The following is a 24,143-nucleotide window of genomic DNA, read 5'->3' on the forward strand; positions in this document are numbered from 1 at the left end:
AGTGGCATCTTCTTGGGCATTGGCGCGGGGCGCCTCGATAGCAGACATCTGTAGAGCTGCCGGCTGGGCGACGCCTAACACGTTTGCGAGATTCTATAATCTCCGTGTAGAGCCCGTGTCCTCTCGTGTACTCGCCTCAGGTAGGCAGTAACACCGGACCTGCTCGGTGTCGATCACGCTTGCTGCGCCATTCCCCTCTACGGACCGGATACGTGCGCTCTTGTGCTCCTCATTCAGTTCCCCATGGCGAACCCTGGTGGAGTTCCTCCCGCACCCTCGGCGGTCAGGCGTGGCGGAGCGCCAGACGCCAGGCTCAGCACTCGTGTGCATGCCCAAGGTCAGCCCTTGTGCTGGGCTAGGTGCCCGTGTGTAGTGATTCCCCCTTCGGGTGATCCCACATGTGTATTCTTCCACGGTACGGCTCCCCTCTCGGTGAGCCCGTGTCTTTCCCTGGCAGTCGTTCACTGCCATCTCTGCAGTGTAGTGATCTCACCCCAGGTGGGTTGAGTCTACCGCAGAGACTTCCATATGTAGTACTGCCCTGGGCCAGTCCATATGTGTAATTCCACATGTTACCTCCTATGTGCGGGATGTGGCTTCCGTAGCGTCCCAACTGGGTACGCTTTCCCAGTGTTATCCAATGCACCACTGTATGGAACAGCAGTGGCGGTCACCTCTGCCTAGCCGCTGTCCTCTCTTCCGCCCCAGCTGGTGTGGGGGGGCTTGCCGGCTTCCGCAGGGCACTGGAGGGGGTCCGCAATAGTGGCGTTTTCCATACGGATCCCAATTCGTCAGTCACTGACGTAACGTTGAACGTGACTGACTGAATGGGAACGTCTAGGTTACTTGTGTAACCCTCGTTCCCTGAAGGAGGGAACGGAGACGTTACGTTCCGTTGCCACAGTTGCTGTACCACCGCTGTACGGCCGGGGCACGTAGTCTCGGCTCCTCAGCGAAAAACTGATGTGCGTTTGCACGCGCTCTCCTTTTATACCCGCGCTGCGGGGCGGGGTGCGCGTGGCGAAGCACGCATGCCAACTGTCATTGGCTTGTTTAGTTAACACTCGAAGGTGATTGGGCTCTCGGGCGAGATCCCAATTCGTCAGTCACTGACGTAACGTCTCCGTTCCCTCCTTCAGGGAACGAGGGTTACACAAGTAACCTAGACATTCTATTGTACAGAAGGTGAAAATAGAGACACCAGCCACCATATTCCAATGTTAACCTTGGCAAATTTAAAAGTGCTGGCTAATGCTAAACGTAAATTTAGTAAGATTATTATTCACGTCGGCACTTATGATGTCCGATTTTGCCAGTCGGAGATCACTAACAATAACATTAAAGAGGTGTGTGAACTTGCAAGTTCGATGTCAGACACTGTAATATGCTCTGGTCCCCTCCCTGCTTACCGTGGTGACGAGATACATAGCAGACTGTCATCACTCAATGGCTGGATGTCTAAGTGGTGCCCGCAGATTAACATAGGTTTTATAGACAATTGGAGAGTTTTTGGGGCAGACCTGACCTGTTGAAAAGAGATGGTCTTTATCCCTCCTGTGGTGGTGCCGCTCTTCTGTCTAGAAATATGGCACATAGTCTTAGGGTGCTTTCACACCTGTAGATCGATTGTTTTGTTCCGAAAAAGGGATTAAAATTATTACAATGTTGCTTTTTATTCTTGGTGGGGTTCGCTTTCACACGGCAAAGTTTCTAAATGGACCAAATTTGTTAATACAGGTCACGTGTGAGTAAACTGTTCTCTCATTGGTCAAAGTTCCACGGTTTATTTTCCGGGATTCCACTGAGCTGTCACGCATGTCATCCGTCAGGATGGAATGACAACAGCTTCGTGGGCTTATTGTTGGGGATTTTTTTTGTAGCTGTCGTTATATTAATTCATAATTTTGAGCAGGAGTCCAGGATTCATCGGGAAAACATTTTTTAAAATGCCCCTACTACGAAGAAGAGCAATGATATAGCCTGGTTCGTTGGTCCGTTGGATCGGATTGCTTTTGCACTACAACTGAACCGCTCCAGAGTTCGTTTTCAACCGAGCCGAGACCACCTCGTTCAGGCGATCTCGGACCGATTTTTTTGGCGTGGATCTGAGCGCAATTGCCGTGTTCACATATGCCCAAACAAACCGAGCTAAGGGGGGAAACGTGCCAGGTTCCGAAACAACGGGCCAGGTGTGAAAGCACCCTTAGAGTTTGTACTTGACTAACTGGGGCCCAGGTCAGGAAACAGACAGACTGGCTAAACCGACCATCTGCTAGCCGCCTCACATCACAGAAATCAGTTAATTCTCAGCACATAGCGACTCTTTCACCTAGATATCACACTATAGAGACTGTGTCTGCTCCCTGAACTAGAAAATACAAAAAAACATCCAAAACAATTTAAGGGTAACAATTTAATTGATGTTTAACAAATAAAAAGCAGATATAATACAGATGAACAAATGATAAAGCTTGGCTTAATGAATATTAGATCCCTTTCTACAAAAGCGCTTTTTGTAAATATATTCACAGATCATAAAACCTGGCTAAAACCAGATGACTGCATTATTTTATGTGTCTACTCCTCAAGATTACTGTTATAAACATGAGCCACGTCCAAAAGGTAAAGGGGGAGGTGTTGCTACAATTTAAAGCAATATTTTCAGTATTTCTCAGAAGTCTGGTTTCAAATATTATTTGTTTGAAGTAATGGTGCTTCATATAACATTATCCAGAAGAACAAGTATTAATGAAAAATCCCCTGTGATGTTTGTACTGGCTACTGCAAACAGGGCACCATTCAGACTTTATCAAAGAATTTGCTGATTTTCTATCTGAGTTAGTGCTGGCTGCAGATAAAGTCTTAATTGTTGGAGATTTTAATATCCATGTTGATAATGAAAAAGATGCATTGGGATCAGCATTTATAGACATTCTGAACTCTATTGGGGTTAGACAACACGTCTCAGGACCTACTCATTGTCGAAATCATACTCTATATTTAATACTGTCACATGGAAATGATGTTGATGGTGTTGAAATTATGCAGCAGAGTGATGATATCTCGGATCATTATTTAGTCTCGTGTATACTTCATAAAGCTAAAGCTGCAAACTCAACTCCTTGTTACAAATATGGTAGAACCGTCAATTCTACAACAAAAGACTACTTTGTAAATAATCTTCCTGACTTGTTTCAGTTCCTCAGCATATCCAATAACTCAGAAAAACTTGATGGTGTAACAGAAACTATTGACTCTCTCTTTTCTAGCACTTTAGATACGGTTGCTCCTTTACACTTAAAGAAGATGAAAGAAAACAGTCTGACACCGTGGTATAATGAGCACACTCGCGCCTTAAAGAGAGCAGCCCGAAAAATGGAGCACAGCTGGAGGAAAACAAAACTAGAGGTTAGGGTTGGGCCGATAGACGATGTCATCGTCCATCGCCGATGGCTGATAGATATCACGATGTTGAGCCGGCATCGTGATTCTTCCTCCCCCTCCCCCTGCAATCTGCCGCATCACAATACCGTTTTTGGAAAGAAAATGACGTGTACTACAGAACCCCTAAAGAATTAAATAGAATTAGAGATTTAAAGAATTAAAAAAGAATTAAAGATTAAATACGAGATGGGAGGAAAATATGTATTTCAATACTTTCTCTCGCAGTTTTATCATTGGGTAATTATACTGCCCGCCGAGGAGTCTGCACCGGGACAGCTGAGAGGAAGACCAACTCATGGTGCGAGACTTCCACCAAACACGATGGGGACACAGTCCTACCCTCCTGGCATCCGCTGCCATCAAACCTAGGGGGTGAAGCAGGTGTCGCTATCACCAGAGGGATATCAGGATCACTCGGGGGAGCCATAAGTGGCACTTCGCACTTGTCTTCACTCTCAGACGCTGCACCATCTTCGCAATGACCTGCGACACTTGGGAAAGAGTCAACTTTGTAACAGTCAGCTAAGTGAACCCTATAAGAAGCACGCCACAATTGGGAACCCGTAAACTTGCGGAAATTACACCACATCCCATCTGAACTGAGCACAATGTATCTGCTTTCTAGCCCGAGACTTATTACGGTTACTATACAAGGTCGCCAGAGCTAATATCAGTGCTAGGAGCATCCTGACTCAGTGGTGCTTTCGCCTTAACACTGTGGGGGTGGTTAGTCAGGTGTTGTGCGTGCTGCAGCGCATTCAGTTCCCAGTCATGCACCGGTAACTGTTCGAGAGAGAACCGATCACGCTGCAACAAATTCTCATGGGCTGACACGCCACATGACTGAATATTTAACCGAGCGACAGCTACAGACAATATCAAGGGGGTGACGACCTCACAGTGTGGTTCTAGTTGCAAAATCTTGCCCTGTAGCTCCTGGATAGCCTTCTCGGCCACAGGATTTTTCTTGACATTTTTAGTATCGCCTACCTCAATGGCCAGCCTGTATTGAGCAAGCACTGTGTCCTTGGCCATTGCTGAAAAACCTGGTGCTGGGTCGGGTTTAACTACAGCAAAGGGGCCATCGAGCGGACGAAGGCCAGTACACAAGCATACAATACCATCCCGCAACTTCTCCTTTCGCTCGCCATCAATTAACAAAGCAGATGTGAAGGCTGTCACGCACTCACAAACGACTAGGATGAGCTGATGCTCACGTTTAAGTACGTCAGTTGCAAAGGTAGACCCAACCGTCTCAGGTGGATCACAGCTGGACTGGTCCACTGTGAACACTGGAGACTTCGCCAGTGCAGCACATTGGTGACAACCCTTAGTGGTAAGCTGGATGGCCGACTCCAAGTCCAGTGCGTAGAAGTACCGGCCGACGATAAGTCTCAACTGGTGAGCCGAGGGGTGATCTACCGAGGGGTACCTTTTGAGCTCCCTTCAAGATGTCGGCAACATCAGTACGGCACACGACAGAGACCATGGATTCACAGACGAAGCTCCAAATTTGACATGTGGGACTGTCATATTGTGCAGCATTGTGACTAGCATAATCTGAAGGGAGAATAGCAGCCCCAGCAATATGATAAACAGTGACCTGAAGGCGGCTTGCAGTCGACAAGAAAGTAGTAACACGCGGGCTCGCAGAAAATTCCCCCCTACATAGCTTCTCAAAGGTCTCCACGCATTGTTTACTGTCAGTAAGCACACACACCTTCTGTGATGACTGGATAATATATGGACCAAAATGCTTCAGGGCAGCGGCTATAGCCAGGGCTTCAATCTCACACGGAAGCCAATTGATCGGATTTTTATGAAGCTTAGAGCTGAAATGTCCCCCCATGTAACATACATTGTTTACCCCAGCCCTGGATCCCTGAGAGCACCATCAGTGACGATCCAAAGCTGATCACCAGGTTGCGGTATCATCACAGCACAACTAGTGGATAACACCTTTTGGGCCCTGTGAAAACACTGGAGGAGCTCATCTGACTACACAATCGCAGCCGTCGGCTCACCACCAGTCACCATGTTGTCGAAGGGGGCAAGGATCGACGCACAACCCTTAAGAACACGTGCTAGAACTTTATACGCCCCATTGAAGGACCGTAGGCCACTAACAGTCGCAGGGGGGTACACGAAGCCAATGTTGCAATGCAGTGCGAACTAGCGCGAATAGTACCCAGACTCCAGACCCACCCAGCAACTTGCCACACCTAGCGATTAAAGCTCTGTCTGGAGGAGGCAGAAAAGGGCACTTACTGAGGAAGTGATTGTCCAGTCTGTGAGCCTCTTTACAAAGTGCGCAGGACTTCCTGGACCGACCTAGCTATGCAAGCTTCTGTCTCGGAGTGTTAGACATGGCCGAACGCATGGCTCTGGCATCCTCTGATGACTGTAGCTCATCCAGTAGCGAACACAGGGCCTGAGATATCTCTGGTTTGATGGATGAAAGAGTGCGTGACCGCAGCTCCGTGCCATATCTCTGCTTTACAAGCTTTGGCAAATCGCTGTGTATAAGACGAAGCCAAGTAAGGACAATGATGCTTTCTATTGTGGGGGAGAGCTACTCATCCTCTACAATGACTTCACCTCCGTGAGTCTCTGCGTAGTAAATTATCCTCATCAAAAGCCATTCATCTCTGGTACAAATCCTCTGGTCCTTCATTAGACTCAAGTTTAATAGCAGCAAAGTCAATGAAATGTGCACCAGTTGACTGGAATCCATAATGTAGTCTGATAGTCTGTCATATGTGATCAATGCAGGTAGAGTTCTTAACAATAGTATTTTGGGAAATAACTGGGCAGTAGTTAGTGATCTGCCCCAGCATAAGCTCAGTCATGCTGACCTTTTGTTGGTGCGTGCGCCATTGATGGGAACATCGTCGTCATCATTGGTAAAACCTCTGAATGGTGAAGCCCTCGACTTCTTTTCCCAGCGCGTGCCTTCAACTAGAAAGGGAGCAAACTCAGTGTCCAAAGATAACATGTAGACAAGGTTCTGATGCCAGTTCTCAAATGAATTCATAGTCTCAACTTTTGTGAGAGACCATTGCTTCGGTGCTCTGTGTGTATTTGCCTTGGCTTACATCTTGATTTTCATCAGCTGAGTAGTGTGTAGATGAGATGCAATGAATCGCCAACACGAGAGAACAGTTTAGTCAAGCCTTTTAATGGTGACAGAAGACCACAACAACCAGTAGCCCATGCACATGCTCTGCCCGGTCCGCAGGATCACCTTCAACATCAGGAACCACATCACGAATCACGTCACACTCCACATACTGGCGGAAACTATTCGTCATTTTAACGGAAACACAAAGGCTGTATTTGCTAATGTTATCCAAAGGATAAGAAATATTTTAAGTCTAATTATTTTATCAGTTTCCATCAGTTTGAATGATAAATAAATGCTTAGAATCAGATTATTTGCAGATTTGTGGTGCACTGGTAATATAGTGTTATATATAAAAATTAAAAAAAAAAACCCTGACACTGGAGATTCTGACTAGTGCTGCAGACACTGCTCTGTACTGCATTAAGAAACGGTGAGCTCCAAAATCGAAAGCTCCAGCATGAATGGAATTAATGTCATGTTTCCGGTGCACTGGTAATATAGTGTTATATATAAAAATTAAAAAAAAAACCCTGACACTGGAGATTCTGACTAGTGCTGCAGACACTGCTCTGTACTGCATTAAGAAACGGTGAGCTCCAAAATCGAAAGCTCCAGCATGAATGGAATTAATGTCATGTTTCCCAATTTCAGAAGGACTGTCCCTGTATTTGCAGGGATGAGCGTGGTGTTGCTTGTTCAATGCTCTAACAGTGAAGTACAGGCAACCAGCTCAAAGGGGTGTGTGAAAGTTGCAGAAACAAATTCCTTCGGTCCCAGGCACGTTGTGCTAAATAGAGATTCTACCTGCATGACAACATAATGAAATCCAGTACACCGATGTGTTTACTTTAACATCTTTTCTGTATTTTCAGACCAAGACTCCCGGTGTGGGCTTTGTGAAGATTCATGCTCCATGGAGCATTCTCTGTCGAGAGGCTGAGTTCATGAAACTGAAGATGCCTACAAAAAAAGTAATGTTCGTCTAACAGTCCAGAGGAACATACACAGCTGCTGTGTGTGAAGCAGAGGTGTGATGAGTAAATGTGATGCTGTGCTCTTACTTTAGGTGTATGAAGTGAAGCACAGCAGTGGCGTAATGGAAAAGATCAACGCGTTCATCAGCAAACTAACAGATCCTCTTCATCCAAACTTAGAAGAGAACAGGACACAGAAATTGAAGCACCTCTCGTACCCGTTCTCCAGGGAAAAGCAGCATCTGTTAGTGTCAGCTTCACAACAACATCCATTCTCAAGCATGAAACAAATCTAAATGTCTGTTACATGTACTGTTAGACATTCAGGTGATTTGGGACCTTCACATGGCTGAATCAATGTTACAATTTCATTATACTCAACTTTCAAAAACATAAAGGCCTATTCACACTGAATGCTATTTTCAATACATGATTTTAAAATTGAACAGCGCATCTCTTTGGACCCCTTCATGCAAACTAAGAAATTCCCAAAAAATATACTTCAGTTTCATCTTAAAATGAGGGGGGCACTGAAATGATAGATATTATGTGTGTAACGGTACACAAAAATGACAGTTCAGTATGTACCTCAGTTTTGAAGTCACCACTTGGTATGTTTTCATTACAGATTTCAAATAGTTACATTTTAGCAATGGTTCCAGCAAGTTAATGGCCAAAGTGTATTTCACTTTTGTTTAGGTATTTAGAATGACTTTTTCACATATGATTTGTGTGAGTGGGCCTTAATAGTAGGAACTTATTGAAACATTGGACGTATGCAAAAATGTATTGAAAAATGTACTTGTGAACTTTCATCATTACAGGTTTGATTTGTCTGACAAAGATTCCTTTTTTGACAGTAAAACAAGAAGTTCATTAGTAAGTATAAAGTATTTGTCAAATATACAGTATTAGTGCCATATTATATCATTTGAATATTTTGACCATTACATGAATTCAAAGTTTTATTATATGTATTATTCTAGGTATTTGAAGTTTTGAAGCGAACCAAGTGCACAAAAGCTAAATTTAGCATTGGTAGGCTATTGCTTTGTCTATACAATTGAAATTTGAAATTTTATTTTTTTAAAAATAAATAGAACCCCTTTAACTTAAGTTACAGCGCTTTGCTAGAAATGTGTTCCATACCCTTTAATATTCAATTTTATGCCCAATTAATTTGCATCATTGACAGCAAAACTGTACTTGAAGGAATAATCCAGCATATCATTTTCACACGTTGTTCAGGTATAACTAGTCTGCTTGGGAGTGGTGTTTATTTGGCTGTCTATCCATTACATGATGTAAGTATCCATCACTATACTGCTGTTGAACTCTTTCTATGGATCTTAAGCTATCAGAACTGATCAACATTGTTGCATTGTTTTAGTGACTTATCTAGTTGTAAATACAGAGCAGTTGTCCAACTTCTTGTTTGATTAATGGATGCAAATCTTTTATTAGCGTTACAATTTTTCACAATATATGATGTTTTCTTTCCTTACAGGGTGATGTTGGTGGGGAAAACGCTGAGCCAAATGACAGAAAGGTAAGTTATTATTCTGTCTATACCTCTGTGAAGTGTCTTCTGTGTGAATGAGAATTTGCCAAAAAAAAAAAAAAAGATTGAGACTTGAAACAGTATCAGATGATTTCTGCTATTAAGCAACTGGATAAGAAGTGAACAACGATGATACCATAGTAATGGAGAGAAACCCACAGCTACTAGCATGGTTAGTGAAGCTAGTTCAGAAAAAAAGTTAACTTAATGTCATGCCTGTGACAAAACCCCAAACCATTTGTGGTCTAGAACTAATGCTGATCTCACTGGCCAAAATCAAATGGAGCACAGATCAAGACCAATGCTTGCTTCAGTTCATGAAGCTTTTTCCTAATGAGCTGACGGTCTGAATCAGGTGCGGTTAATGATGAAGACAAACAACATGAGCTGCTTCCCAGGACCAGGATTGTAAACCACTATCTATATTAGGCCAACTTTGACCTGCTGAGGATATTGAGTGAGCTGCCGTCACAGTTCAGAGCTCAGGGAACATTTTATTTCCCATCAGGCCAATGACCTGATGCACACAGCAAAAACTATGAAAGGACTGAATGTGTGCAGCTGAAAAGACAGCAGTGTTGTTTGAGAGTAGCACAGAGAATAGCTTCAGTCTGGAGGTGAAGATGAGTGCTGATGAATGAGGTGTTTCATCATGTTGTTGCATTTATTTCAGCTCTTGTATGAAGAGTGGGCCAGCTACAGTGTCTTTTATAAGTACCAGCCCATTGGTTTAATCAGGTAAATCTCAAACTCTCTGATGTTTCAGTGTTGTAGGTTCATTAGTAACATCTCTCACTTATCTTACAGGAAGTACTTCGGAGAGAAGATCGGTCTATACTTTGCTTGGCTTGGCGTTTACACCCAGATGCTGATCCCTGCTTCCTTAGTAGGGGTCATTGTGTTCCTCTATGGATGTGTTACTGTTGATGACGACATTCCGAGGTCAGTGGACACAAAACAAAACGTTTAGGTAAAATTTAAAGTACAAGAAACAATCGCATATGCATGTATTATTATCAACACTAAAAGAAAGCTACGCAGCTTTCAGGATTATCATTGTGATCATAAAAAGTGTAATTACTCTCAAACAGAAAATGACATATTAGATTTCAGAAGCAAAATGGTTACTTTATTTTGTTTGGACAGGAGACAAAATGACCATTGACAAACAGATCCACTTTTATCGAGTTTAGCAAACCAGCAGTTACTAGAACCCAGTGGGCTGGGTAGTTTGTGAGGTGGTGCACCATTTCTACTGTGAGTGAAACGTAACCCAGCAGTGGGTTACACAAAACAACCCAACGTTGTGAAAATACCCTAATAAAATGACCCAAGACAATTTTAGAGTGTAGTTCCTCAAAGCATCTTTGACAAGGTCTATTTTAGTCACTGAAAATACTATTAACTCATGTCTCACGTCTACAGTTGTATAACAGTTTTCTTTGTGACGGCAAAAAATACTGTTGGGTAATAAAGTATGAGCCCCCCATTCTGAGTATAAACCCTCAAACTTTTAAAGAGGAAGTTCATACTTTGAGAAAGAGCATATAAAACCAAACATCTGTCTGAAAGTCCCTCTGGAGTTTGTCACTGTCAGGATATTGTGACAGTCTGAAAAGGGCCTGTTGGAGCCGTCTCTGCAGTTTTTATACAGAACTACAACTCATTTTTGAGGATGAATTTTGGGGTAGAACTGATAAGAATAATGATCATCATCTACTCTAATGAAAGCATGAAAATGGTTTAATTTTAGTTTCACTGACAGTAAAATTATGCTTTATAATGTGAGTGCAGAAGAAACTAATGTTAGTTGATACTTTCCATGAAATGGCACAAAATAAGGCTTGAAACTGGCTTCTTTTTAGATGGTCAGTGAGAAGAGTTACTTAACCTTTAGAAAATTAAAAGAATTAAATAAAAACTCATTAAAGTATGTTATAAAAAAAAACTCCACAGTCGTTACAGGGTTGTAAATTTACCATAAATTAATCTCTTAATCAGTTTGGGTGCTTCGTTCATGCCAAATGGGGTAGTTATGTGTATAGTTACACACAAACTTCTTGTGTTTGGCAGTATGGAGATCTGTGACCAGTGGAAGAACATCACCATGTGTCCGCTGTGTGACCGTGTGTGCAGTTACTGGAACCTGAGCATAGCGTGTGGGACGGCCCGGGCCAGTCATCTGTTTGATAACCCTGCAACTGTCTTCTTCTCTATCTTCATGGCACTGTGGGGTGAGATCATCCCTGCCAACATCACGAGATCTAATTTCTGCTCCTCAATCTGTGCAGCAGCTGCTCATAGTGTTGTGTATTTGTTTGGGCTGTCTGCATTTTTAAGCACACGGTTTCCTCAACTCATTTGGCAAATTAGACGACAGCACACACTCAATACTGAAAGTGGACTGAAGATCAGGTGTTAAATGCATATGTAGTTAAATATTTCTTGTGTACATACATGCTGTTCTCCAAACCCTTGGCAGATATGTGTTTGCTGATGCTGAGGTTGGGTAGGTGTAGCTGTAGATGTACGGATAGGTTTAGGGTTGAGGTTCAGCAGCAGTGTAAACTGTGTATGCTGTATAAAAATATTAGATTACACTTCATTTTATGTACAGGTTTACAGTGTCTTACAGTATAATTACACACATAAGGTAATGAGTAATATTAATTAACAACACGGACTTACTACAGGACTTGGTTTAGGGTCAGCTGTTTGTGATTATGTATAATTTGCCATTATTAAGTACATCTAACATACATAACAATGTTACTGTAAAATGAAGTGGCACCAAATTTTTTATGGAAGTAAATAGTAGTTAAAGACATAATATTCGCAAATTCAAGGATTGAACTAACCGCTGTATAGTGAATATTAGCTACTGTTTAAAAGAGTCAGTGTTTTAAATTCATCATGTTGTAGTGACTGTCATTCATTTTCTGTGTTCTAGAGACAGTTGAGTATATTGCATTACAGGTGTAACTAGCTTAATTATGTTGAGTAGCAATTTCTTTGGCTGAATGCTGTGCAGCCACTATTTAGTGAATTTGAATTTTGTGTTAGTTTGAGAATCGAGAGCCGAACTGACTGTCTTTCTTTCAAGGCATTATTCTTCCAGTGCGCCGTCTCTATATCTCTTCGTTCTCTCTGTCCTAAACTAAACATCTGTTCATCTTGTCGTTTTTATCATCTGTTTGGCTGTTTCCTGTGTGTCTGTGTGACTCCATTTAAACTGGTTTCCATAACGTTTCTCAGTTCTGTTCTGTGTCGTCTGCTGAGGGATTTGGACAGGAAGTCACTGACTTTGGCTCTGTTTGGGGGGCAGAAGTTCACACACAAGATTTACTGTGTTTCCATCTGTTTGCAAGAGACGTATGACAGCTGTTGCTCTTTTACAAGTATAAATGCAAAGATGCATTGTAAAGCATTGTAGGTTTGTGTAGGTGTCTTAAAGCTACACCCCTGTACCTTTAAAGAGCCATGGCCAGAAATCTTCATTTGTTCTGCTTTTGGTCCCTTGAATGGATGAAAAACACAGCAGGAAAACAAACCTCCCATTCTGAGTGCCATCATGACTTTTATTTCAATTCTCATCCATGAATTTAGCCAATGTGTGAAAGTCTGCTGCACGCATAGACTGATTTAGCTGCTCCCATCATTTACACGCGATTATTAATCATCTTTATAATTAAAACGTTAATATTTGATTACATTCTGCTACATTTAGCACCTTTCCTCCTAATGGTTTCTCAGGTGTGGGTCAGAAGTGTAATGGAGTTCATTTCCTCCTGTCAGTGTTATTAATGCAGTCTTGTGTGTTTCAGCGGCGTTCTTCATGGAGCATTGGAAGCGGCGGCAGATGCGTCTCAACTACGAGTGGGATCTCACAGGGTTTGAGGACGAGGAGGTCTGATCACATGACACTCTCACATTAACACATGACACATCATCACTGGAAGTCATCTCACTAGTCTGTCATTTAATGCTGTCATCCTCTTCTTCCCCTGGTGTGTGTAGGAAGCACTGAAGGTTTGAACATATTCAGACTCTTTTCATCAGCTCTGATCTCTGACCAGCATTCCCAGCTGTCTTTTCATCCACTATTCCAAACTCTCCTCTCAAGTCTTTCACAGGAACTCTAGCATGTGCTGAAATGTCTTAGAAACACTCACCTAAAAAAGAAAAAAACTATCTTGCTTTCTTCTTTCCTTCCTTCCTCCCTCACTCCCTTTGTTTTTCTTTCTTTCTTTTGCTCTGTTCTTGTGTCAGTTTTGTCATTATAGATTGTCAATTGTTTTTGTCAGGATCACCCGCGAGCCGAATATGAATTCAGAGTCATGCAGAAATCACTGAAGAAAGACCATAAATCACAGAAGGTGACACTGTATATTGTTTTTGCTATAAATATTATGCTGTTTACTATATTTCGTTGAAGCTGCTTTGAAACAATATATATTGCCAAAATAAACCAATATTTTATAGTGCTTTTATTGTTTCAATTTAATTTTAATTTCAATTTAATTTAGTTGTTATAGATTTGCTGAAATATTTGTAACCATAGACTTACTAAAATTAAAAGTTTCCTGACCTTGCCAACACAAAAAATACTCCTCTGTCATCCCTAATGTGTTTTGCACTTATTTTTTTTCTTATTCTTTAGCCAGAGAAAGAAAAGCTGACATGTAGAGACAGATTTCCTGCATATATGACAAACCTCATCATGATGCTTTTAATGGTAAGGCTGTCTTACGCCAGCATATGAATTCATATATCTGACAACACATTACCATAAAGTCTTATTTGTTAACATTAGTTAATGCATTAGCTAATATAAACTAACAATGAGGAACTTATTTTTACAGCATTTCTTAATCGTTATGTTAGTTTTATAGCTATAATTACGTTGTTCATGTTAGGTCACACTTCACAGTGCATTAACTAATGTTAACAGATACAACATTTGATTTAAAAAAATGTAAATGCTGTAATCAGCATTAACTATGAATAAATGCTCTAAAAGCATTGTTAATTGTTAGTTCATGTTAACTAATGTAGTTAACTAACGCTAACAAATGAAAACATATTGTAAATTATCTCATATTCATATTCAATCCATATATGAGCATGCCCAGTGGGCACCTTGATATCAATTTAATGTCAAATATTAGTCAAGACTTGATCAAGATGCTGTAACATCATTTTAATTCAGTTCAATTCAGTTTGGGCAACAATTTCTTCCAGTGGTAATTGGATGAAAATTGGAAGTTAATCCCACACTGAAGTTGGTTTAATGTATATATAGGTCAATATGTTTGGCATTTAATTTACACCAAATCAACATCATGTCAAGATTTTGATGTCAGTTTGATTTGCATATTTGACGTCAGTTTGATGTCTTTTCAACATCAATTGCCCACTGGGTTTGAATATGAATATGTTTGCATAAATACATTTGGCACAGGCAGACATCATGATTTCACGTAACCCTCTGATGCATGGTTTCAACTAGAGTGGACAGATCTTTAAAATCCATTTTAACCATCCAAACCATCATGGGTGATGACCTTTGACCCTTACCCATCATTTTATATGACTGTCCTCTGTATATGTCATTGTTTTCTTTATCTATGACAACATAAATTCAACATGGCTGAGGAAAATGGTGAAGCATCAGCTACCTCTGGAATATCTACCTCTGTCTTTTATTCCAGGAGATTCAGACAGGTAAAAATATACTTTTCAAAAGAATAATATATATTTTAAAAAAACATCAGGTATTATTAATGGGTTTGTTGCTGTTCACCAAAAATACATCTGTCTACTGTAGTGGGCACCATGCTTAAAAGGGTACATGTGGTCTATATATATTACAGTTCAAAACTTTTATTCAGCAAGGAAGCATCAAATTGATCAAAAATGACAATAAAAATTATGTTTCCAAAAAAATATTAAGCAGCATAAATGTTTCTTGAGCAGCAAATCAGCATATTAGAATGATTTCTGAAGATCATGTGACACTGAAGACTGGAGTAATGATCATCGGGAATAAATGACATTTTACAGTATATTCACATAGGATACAGCTATTTTAAATTGTAATAATATCTCACAATATTACTCTCTGCACTAGTGCTGTCGTAATACCAAAATTTCAGTAGTCAGTACCAACAGCAGTAAAATTTTACGGTTCTTGGTACAAAAATTATTGGAACTATTCCGTTATTTAACTGTTTTAACTATTTGCAAATAAAAATTTTGTATAGAAATTAAAGTAAAAAGTATAATTATAATAATTAATAATAATGACAATTATAAGAAAAGATTAGCATCTATTCTTCAAAGTGTAAACATTGTTGGCATGCAATGGAAATTGGTATTTTTAAGTATATCTGAATGAAATGGCTTCTTAAATGAGAAAAAAAAGTAGGACAGGATGTGATTTTGTCCATTGGGAATTGATTGGATCTCTGGATCATTGTGGTTTTCTCCGGCTGTGATCTCACGTGAGTGACAGGCTGCTGGCGGGGAGCGCTTATTGTCCCAGATTATTATTCCCTGTCCAGTGGGCAATTAGTGTTGAAAAGACAAGCAATTGACATCAAAACTGACGTCAAATAACAGGTCAAATATGCAAATCAAACTGACGTCTAAACTTGACATGATGTTGATTTGGTGTAAATTGAATGTCAAACATATTGGCCTACATATACATTAAACCAACTTCAGCGTGGGATTAACTTCCTATTTTCACCCAATTACCACTGGAAGAAATTGCCGTCCAAACTGAATTTTAAATGATGTTACAGCATCTTGATCAAGTCTTGTCTAACATTTGACGTCGAATTGATATCAAGGTGCCCACTGGGTGGATGGGAAACTGTTTTGATTAAAGATTATGAGAGCACATGTATTAAAAAAAAAAAGATATGCATGGATAAATCATCAATAATAAACACTGCAGCATTCCATTTAAGTAATCAAATTAAGAACAATGCAACATTTTACATGTAATAAAATAAGTGGCAGTTCTATTACTCTTCATGTACACTCCCTGACTTAATGAACAGATCTTTTTTGACAAAACACTGTAAATCATTGCCATTTCAGATGTGATACCACATTTAAATACTGTTTTCACTCCTGACTGACCCCTGGCAGTCATTTCAGTTCAGTGCAAACTCACAGTGTACGTTGAAACCTTTGTGCAAACACAATTATGCACAGGAGTGTTTGGAAGCATCAGGTACCAAATATTGGTAATACTGGTATCATTACTAGGTTTATAAAATTTAGATTAGCATCTATTCTTCAAAGTGTAAACATTGTTGGCATGCAATGGAAATTGGTATTTTTAAGTATATCTGAATGAAATGGCTTCTTAAATGAGAAAAAAAAGTAGGACAGGATGTGATTTTGTCCATTGGGAATTGATTGGATCTCTGGATCATTGTGGTTTTCTCCGGCTGTGATCTCACGTGAGTGACAGGCTGCTGGCGGGGGGCGCTTATTGTCCCAGATTATTATTCCCTGTCCAGTGGGCAATTAGTGTTGAAAAGACAAGCAATTGACATCAAAACTGACGTCAAATAACAGGTCAAATATGCAAATCAAACTGACGTCTAAACTTGACATGATGTTGATTTGGTGTAAATTAAATGTCAAACATATTGGCCTACATATACATTAAACCAACTTCAGCGTGGGATTAACTTCCTATTTGGAAGAAATTGCCGTCCAAACTGAATTTTAAATGATGTTACAGCATCTTGATCAAGTCTTGTCTAACATTTGACGTCGAATTGATATCAAGGTGCCCACTGGGTGGATGGGAAACTGTTTTGATTAAAGATTATGAGAGCACATGTATTAAAAAAAAAAAGATATGCATGGATAAATCATCAATAATAAACACTGCAGCATTCCATTTAAGTAATCAAATTAAGAACAATGCAACATTTTACATGTAATAAAATAAGTGGCAGTTCTATTACTCTTCATGTACACTCCCTGACTTAATGAACAGATCTTTTTTGACAAAACACTGTAAATCATTGCCATTTCAGATGTGATACCACATTTAAATACTGTTTTCACTTCTGACTGACCCCTGGCAGTCATTTCAGTTCAGTGCAAACTCACAGTGTACGTTGAAACCTTTGTGCAAACACAATTATGCACAGGAGTGTTTGGAAGCATCAGGTACCAAATATTGGTAATACTGGTATCATTACTAGGTTTATAAAATTTCAGTATTGGTGTTTTTTTCCCCCATATGTTTCATTTGTCATTTAAATGTATGCAACCAAGTGTTAAATTCTTGTTGCCCACTGAAACCTGAATCTTTATTTTTCTATATTGCTGTTTATTCTTGTGTCCATTATCCATTAATGTTATTGAATCCAACATCCATTAATGTTTCTAAGGTGATCCAGATTCCAGATAACTAGTTTGCTTGTTCTTTGATCCATCAAGCAGTCAGAAAGTTCTTTAGCAAAATGTCCAGGCATCCTCTGTTCAAACACTGGCCCAGAATCACGACCTTACGGTCAAATACTGAAGCTTTTGGGACATCCTAAAAATACACACGAACAGAAATAATTTAGTACTGAGGAGAATGCCAAAACGCCTCCAGCTCCTCAACAACAACAATAATCTGATCGGCAGCTACAGGAAGCCTCTTGTCCACATGTTACTATATATTAAAGGTTTACATACCTTTTATCTACTGTACCTTTATCATACATCATACATACAAAGATTAATCTGCCCGTGTTTCTCATTTAAAAAAAACTTTTATTTTTATGTTATTGAAACTTTTGATACAATAGCAGAAGATTTCCATTTAAATTAACAAAGCAATGTGATCTGTGTTGATAATGCACTGAACGATTCATAGTCACTTTTATATTCTGCCTGTGGGACTTTGCTGAGAACATAACCTATTCAATAAATGAACAATGCCTTCAGTAATTAATCTGACTTTTTTCTTCAAATAAATGTGTTCTTCAGCTTTTTAAATCTTTCCAAACTAAATTTAAAGTCAATTAAGTTCCTATACTTATATCTTCATCATATCATGGCTTCATTTAAAGGCATATCTTTTTAATATTTCATCTTGTTTTTCACAGCTGTCTTAATGGTGTTTATCTGGTTGTACTTTGGGTTCAAAGATCTGTCAGCCAAATTAAGTGCATCCCTCGCTATTTTACAGATCGGTGTGACGTTTGCTATTGTATTTGGTGTGATTTTATACCGGATCTCAACCAAAGCCGCTCTGGCTATGAGCTCAAACCCCATGACCCGCTCCAATGTCAGACTGACGGTTAAAACCACAGCGGCCATCATAAACCTGGTGGTTATTCTCATTCTGGATGAAGTGTACGGCGCCGTCGCACGTTGGCTCACTATTCTCGGTCAGTTGTTGTATTTAGTAGAGCTATGCTCATCATTGATTTGATATTGATCATTGATATATGATGACATTCAGACTGACTTAGTGCTGTTGATCTTTGACGTTTACTTCTTTCAGTCATGTGTAAAATATAACGTGTGAATATCAAGCATTTGTGTTATGGTTGTCTCCTCAGAGGTTCCTAAAACGGACAAGAGCTTTGAAGAAAGGCTGATCTTCAAAACTTTCATCCTCAAGTTCGTGAATGCGTTCACTCCCATCATATACATTGCATTTTTTAGAGGCAGGGGGGTAATACATATCCAGACCAGTTTTATCTCACACAACCTTAGAGGAAAGCGCCATGTGATTTTGTCTGTTCATTTACATTCAGAATTGATGAATTAATGAAAGTATTGTCAAGTTCATACTAAACATGAATGACTAACTGTGTTCCCATTCAGACTCGGGGGGCGTCCGGGAAGCTATCTCTATGTGTTTGAGTCCTATCGGATGGAGGAGGTATGAAAACAGAAACACATGAGTTCTCTGATGAAGGGATTGATTGCAGCAGCTGACGTGATGGTTTGATGTGTTTGCTCAGTGCGCTCACGGCGGCTGTCTCATGGAGCTCTGCATTCAGCTCAGCATCACAATGCTCGGCAAACAGCTCATCCAGAACAACCTGTTTGAGATCGGCGTCCCGTGAGTGTCACGCTGACCCACACACACACCACTGTTTGAGCGATCACAAGCGACACGTTGAAAGCGTATTGTGTTTGCGTGCTTTGAGTCTTATTTGCTTTACTGCAGTAAACTGAAGAAGCTGATCAGATACATTAAATCCAAGAGAGGCTCTTTCCAGGAAGAGGAAAATGAGAAGAAGTTACAGCGTTATGAGACGGATCATTTCCTGGAGCCCTTTGGTGGCCTCACGCCCGAATACATGGAGATGAGTGAGTGTTTTTACACACTCCTAAACCAAACAAAATCATCATAAGAGATAAATTGTTCATTACTTGTCTTCATACCATTTCATTGGTACAGTTGTATTCACTGAGTTTAAAATTTGTATTTGATTGGTTCAAAAGCCATTTACTTACGTGTAACCTTAGCATATTTCAACATTATTATTTTTATTATTAATATCGTGGGTGACTCTTTTATTAAGATAAGTAGGGGGAAATTCTTAAAAATTCAGGTTCCAACTTTTTTACTGTGTACTTTGATAAATTGTGAAACCAACTCTTGAACTATTAACTACAGCTATAATATAATAACGTAATGTCTTTACCAAATCTGGAAAATTGTAAATTGACTGAAAATATGCCAAAGTCCAAACCAGTCACAACCAATGGCCAACAAAGAAAGTTTAGGCTAGTCTTTTTTTTACTAAACAATTTTCAGATGTTTTACTCCTTACAAAGAAGGTAGACAGGTAGTCTTGTTTTGCCAAATTAATTCATTAATTATTAATGAATTATTGTGCTTCCATTCCTGCAGTAATCCAGTTTGGCTTTGTGACTCTCTTTGTGGCATCTTTCCCACTGGCGCCTCTGTTTGCCCTCCTGAACAACATCATTGAAATCCGTCTTGATGCCAAGAAGTTTGTGGCAGAACTCAGAAGACCAGATGCAGCCAGAGGCAAAGACATAGGTCCGTATTTACACTGTCAGCTTTCACTTCTCACAGTTATTACATCATATAATAAAACTCAAATAAATAACCCTGCCTTAGTTTTGTGGAAGAAAATTAAAGGCAAAAGTCTTTGAAACAAAAAAGCACGTTGAATTGTACTAACTGAAAAAAAATAATGCATTGCATTAACAGTGCTTGCATTTTCATGCCTTCCATTTTCAGGGTTTGCATTTTTAGGGACTGAAATTTAACAGTTGTTTATTTAACCTGTGAATATTTCAATTCAAAACATTTCACATTTTCATAATTAAAAATGCAATAATTCATATTCTCCTTCCAGAGTTCACTTCCGAAATATTCAATCTGTTTAAAAATACGATGTACAATATTCGACAGGCAATTTTCAGTCCATTTTATTTCACTTTACAAATTCGCTTCCACAATTTCAGTGGTTCAAATTCAGCAGAAAATTCAGCATTGCACATCCGGGAACTGCAGGAATAGCAGTAGAGTACCGATGCATGATCTACATCTGCTGTTAGTCGCTCACCAGCAGGTGGCGCAGGCGGGCGCTGATGGAGTCCAAAGCAACAGGTAGAGCAAGTCATTCATTCACAAAAACTGATGCTATTTTGATGCTCTATTGATGCTAAAAAATGCTATTTTGTTCAACGCTTATATACAAAATTAACATTACATCTAAGACATATTGTTTTCGGTTGCTTAGTTTTAACTTTATATCATGGCTTGTGTGATGCTGAGTTGTAATACTGGGGTTTCCCTCTGACCTCACACTCCAGGATTCTCCAAGGATGCATGCCTCAATGAACTAATACAGTGATGTAAACAAGACCTCAGATCTCACCTTACTGATGATGCAAACTATACAGGCAAGCAGATGTACTCAGAATATAAACGTAACGTGCAAGGTTTCACGCGATTTCCCTCAGAAATCTGTTACAAGGAAAATGCTTCATACAGTTCAGTGGACTAACATGATAGCTATTAAAAGACCAAACTCAGAATACACCTTACTGATGATGCAAACTATAAACAGGCAAGCAGATGAAACCAGAATACAGTACGTTTCCCATAAAAGAAAACACTTAACACAAATGCATTCTCTGACAGCAGGTGGCACCTATGGAACAACAGCGATATAGAGTTTCCTTGGTTAGCGCTGTAAACAAAGCAGCGCTGCACTTATCAACACTACTTTAATATGCATTATATGGAGGTAAGAGGAAAAGAAAATCCCATTTCTGAAGACGATCAGTTCCTCTCAGAGATACATTCATGTAACCCCCCACATATTTGTCTTCCTCGAGCACCATGACTGCCTGGTACAGTATTTTCTCCTCTTTACAGACTTCATAAAAATTCCACACAAATTACATTTTGATTTCAATGCCGTTTGTGTGCAATTCTGGAACAGAGATCAGCCAAAATAAAAACCGGCTCAGATTTATAGCCGGTCAACCGAAACGCAGATGAAACCAGAATACAGTACGTTTCCCATAAAAGAAAACACTTAACACAAATGCATTCTCTGACAGCAGGTGGCGCCTATGGAACAACAGCGATATAGAGTTTCCTTGGTTAGCGCTGTAAACAAAGCAGCGCTGCACTTATCAACAATACTTTAATATGCATTATATGGAGGTAAGAGGAAAAGAAAATCCCATTTCTGAAGACGATCAGTTCCTCTCAGAGATACATTCATGTAACCCCCCACATATTTGTCTTCCTCGAGCACCATGACTGCCTGGTACAGTATTTTCTCCTCTTTACAGACTTCATAAAAATTCCACACAAATTACATTTTGATTTCAATGCCGTTTGTGTGCAATTCTGGAACAGAGATCAGCCAAAATAAAAACCGGCTCAGATTTATAGCCGGTCAACCGAAACTTTCCCACACTGCTGATTTAAAACAAGCAGGCGGTTCTTCGAGCTCTTGAATGCCATCTGAACATGAACTCTCTGTTCTTGTTTTGGGTTGGTGCGCAGATCATCTCTTCTTCTGCTCTTTCCTGTTGTGACGGTTCCTGAATCTGGATTGATCGCACTGACTGTATTCATCATCTGACTGCATGAACCGAACCGTTACGGTACGGGACGAATACATGTACCGTTACACCCCTAATCTGTACTCTACTGCTAACACTGCAGTTCCCGGATGTGCAATGATGAATTTTTTTTTTTTTGCCAAATTTGAACCACTGCATCTGTGGAAGCAAATTTGTAAAGTGAAATAAAGTGGACGGAAAATTGCCTGTCAAATATTACACATTGTATTTTTATTAAACAGATTATTTTGAAAGTGAACTCTGGAAGGTGAATATGAATGAATAAATTTTAAATTATGAAAATGTGTGCGAAATGATTTTAATTGAAATATTCACAGTTTAAATAAACAACTGTTAAATTTCAGAACCTAAAAATGTAAACCCTGAAAATACAAAGCACTGTAAATGCATTATTTTTTCAGTTAGTGCAATTCAACATGCTTTTTTGTTTCAAAGACATTTGTCTATTTTTCTTCCATATAGTTTAAGCTCTGTGATCAGCATTACTGTCCACTACCATTGAAAATCTTTTGAACTTGTCCTCCAGTTTGAGAAAATCATGGAATATTTAGAATATATTGAGTTTCATGTATCTGCAGTTGTAATATTCCTGCAAATCTTTCCATAAAATTAATAATTGTTTTGCATCATCTGTTGGGTGTATTTTAACAGGTTTACCTAAAAATCCTCATAAACTAATTGTGTTCCTCATGATGTCTTTACAGGAATCTGGTATAATATTCTAAGAGGAGTCGCAAAAGTGGCAGTTATTGTCAATGTAAGTGTGTCTAATAATGTAATATCACTAGCTGTCACATTTACCTTTGAACTGTGAATTTCCACCTCTTTTTTCCCCCAGCACTTTATATTCTTTAACAGTACCATTATAAACAAGTGTCTGAGCAGACATTGCTCAGTCAGAGTTCACTGCTAATTCAAGTGACTTCTTATTGGTCAACACTGCAAATTTGCATGTCAAATCCAACCCTGTAGTGCCTCAATTCCACACTGAGTTAATGCCATTAAAAAAACTAGAAATCGTAGCACTAGAACTTCCGTCCTGTTTGAAAATATTGGAAGCAGTCTTTGGATTCATGTAGCAGTGACCATTGAGCTTCTGAAGAACTGACAAGCTATTGTCAAGCTAACATCAGAGCCAAAGATAGCCCTTGGCAAACACAAAGCCACATCGCAAAAGTGATTGTACTGTAGCTGATGATTGTCAGTTTATTTATTTATATAGCGCTTTTAACAATACAGATTGTGTCAAAGCAACTTTACAGCATTAAACAGGAAAATAGTGTGTCAATAATGCAAAATGACAATAGTAAACACTAATTTTTCAGTTAAAGGCAGTTCATCACAGTGATGTCATCATCCAGCTCAGTTCTGTTTAAATAGTATCTTTGCAATCATTTGCAATCAAGTCAACGATATCGCTGGAAATGAAGTGTCCCCAACTAAGCAAGCCAGAGGCGACAGCGGCAAGGAACCAAAACTCCATCGGTGACAGAATGGAGAAAAAACCATGGGAAAAACCAGGCTCAGTCGGGGGCCAGTTCTCTTCTGGCCAGACGAAACCAGCAGTTCAATTCCAGGCTGCAGCAAAGTCACATTGTGCAGAGGACTCAACTGATTCCTGTGGTCTTGTCCCGGTGGCCATCTGAGACAAGGTCTTTACTGGGGATCTGTCTTTGGGGCTCATCTAGTTGTCCACATTCAGGACATTCAGGGTTGTCCAGGTCATCTCTAGGTCCTGATCCACCATCTTGGCTGGATATGTACTGGATCCGGGTGACTGCATTCACCATCTGATCTGGATACAGACTGGATCTGATGGCTACGGTGACCTCGGAATAAGAAAGAAACAGACTAATATTAGCATAGATGCCATTCTTCTAACGATGTAGCAAGTACATCGGGTGTTATGGGAAGTGTTCCC

The 24,143-nt window shown here is 39.8% G+C and overlaps 1 protein-coding gene across 1 annotated transcript in view; it reads left to right on the forward strand.

The window, feature by feature from the left end:
• LOC107566828 (anoctamin-1) overlaps positions 1 to 24,143 on the forward strand; it is a 61,646-nt gene that overhangs the window by 16,781 nt on the left and 20,722 nt on the right. Inside the window, exons 3-22 of the mRNA XM_016252375.1 lie at positions 7,441 to 7,539; positions 7,635 to 7,786; positions 8,367 to 8,421; positions 8,529 to 8,580; positions 8,791 to 8,846; positions 9,050 to 9,091; positions 9,777 to 9,841; positions 9,911 to 10,045; positions 11,177 to 11,337; positions 12,928 to 13,010; positions 13,121 to 13,132; positions 13,408 to 13,479; positions 13,764 to 13,838; positions 18,315 to 18,516; positions 18,691 to 18,802; positions 18,959 to 19,016; positions 19,099 to 19,199; positions 19,308 to 19,450; positions 19,998 to 20,150; positions 22,927 to 22,979. Coding sequence (XP_016107861.1) covers positions 7,441 to 7,539; positions 7,635 to 7,786; positions 8,367 to 8,421; positions 8,529 to 8,580; positions 8,791 to 8,846; positions 9,050 to 9,091; positions 9,777 to 9,841; positions 9,911 to 10,045; positions 11,177 to 11,337; positions 12,928 to 13,010; positions 13,121 to 13,132; positions 13,408 to 13,479; positions 13,764 to 13,838; positions 18,315 to 18,516; positions 18,691 to 18,802; positions 18,959 to 19,016; positions 19,099 to 19,199; positions 19,308 to 19,450; positions 19,998 to 20,150; positions 22,927 to 22,979 — 1,881 coding nt within the window. The remainder of the gene's footprint in view (positions 1 to 7,440; positions 7,540 to 7,634; positions 7,787 to 8,366; positions 8,422 to 8,528; positions 8,581 to 8,790; positions 8,847 to 9,049; positions 9,092 to 9,776; positions 9,842 to 9,910; positions 10,046 to 11,176; positions 11,338 to 12,927; positions 13,011 to 13,120; positions 13,133 to 13,407; positions 13,480 to 13,763; positions 13,839 to 18,314; positions 18,517 to 18,690; positions 18,803 to 18,958; positions 19,017 to 19,098; positions 19,200 to 19,307; positions 19,451 to 19,997; positions 20,151 to 22,926; positions 22,980 to 24,143) is intronic.

The sequence above is a fragment of the Sinocyclocheilus grahami genome, unplaced genomic scaffold (genome assembly GCF_001515645.1).
Source record: "Sinocyclocheilus grahami isolate Dianchi unplaced genomic scaffold, SAMN03320097.WGS_v1.1 scaffold1103.1, whole genome shotgun sequence".
In the NCBI taxonomy this organism is placed as follows: domain Eukaryota; kingdom Metazoa; phylum Chordata; class Actinopteri; order Cypriniformes; family Cyprinidae; genus Sinocyclocheilus; species Sinocyclocheilus grahami.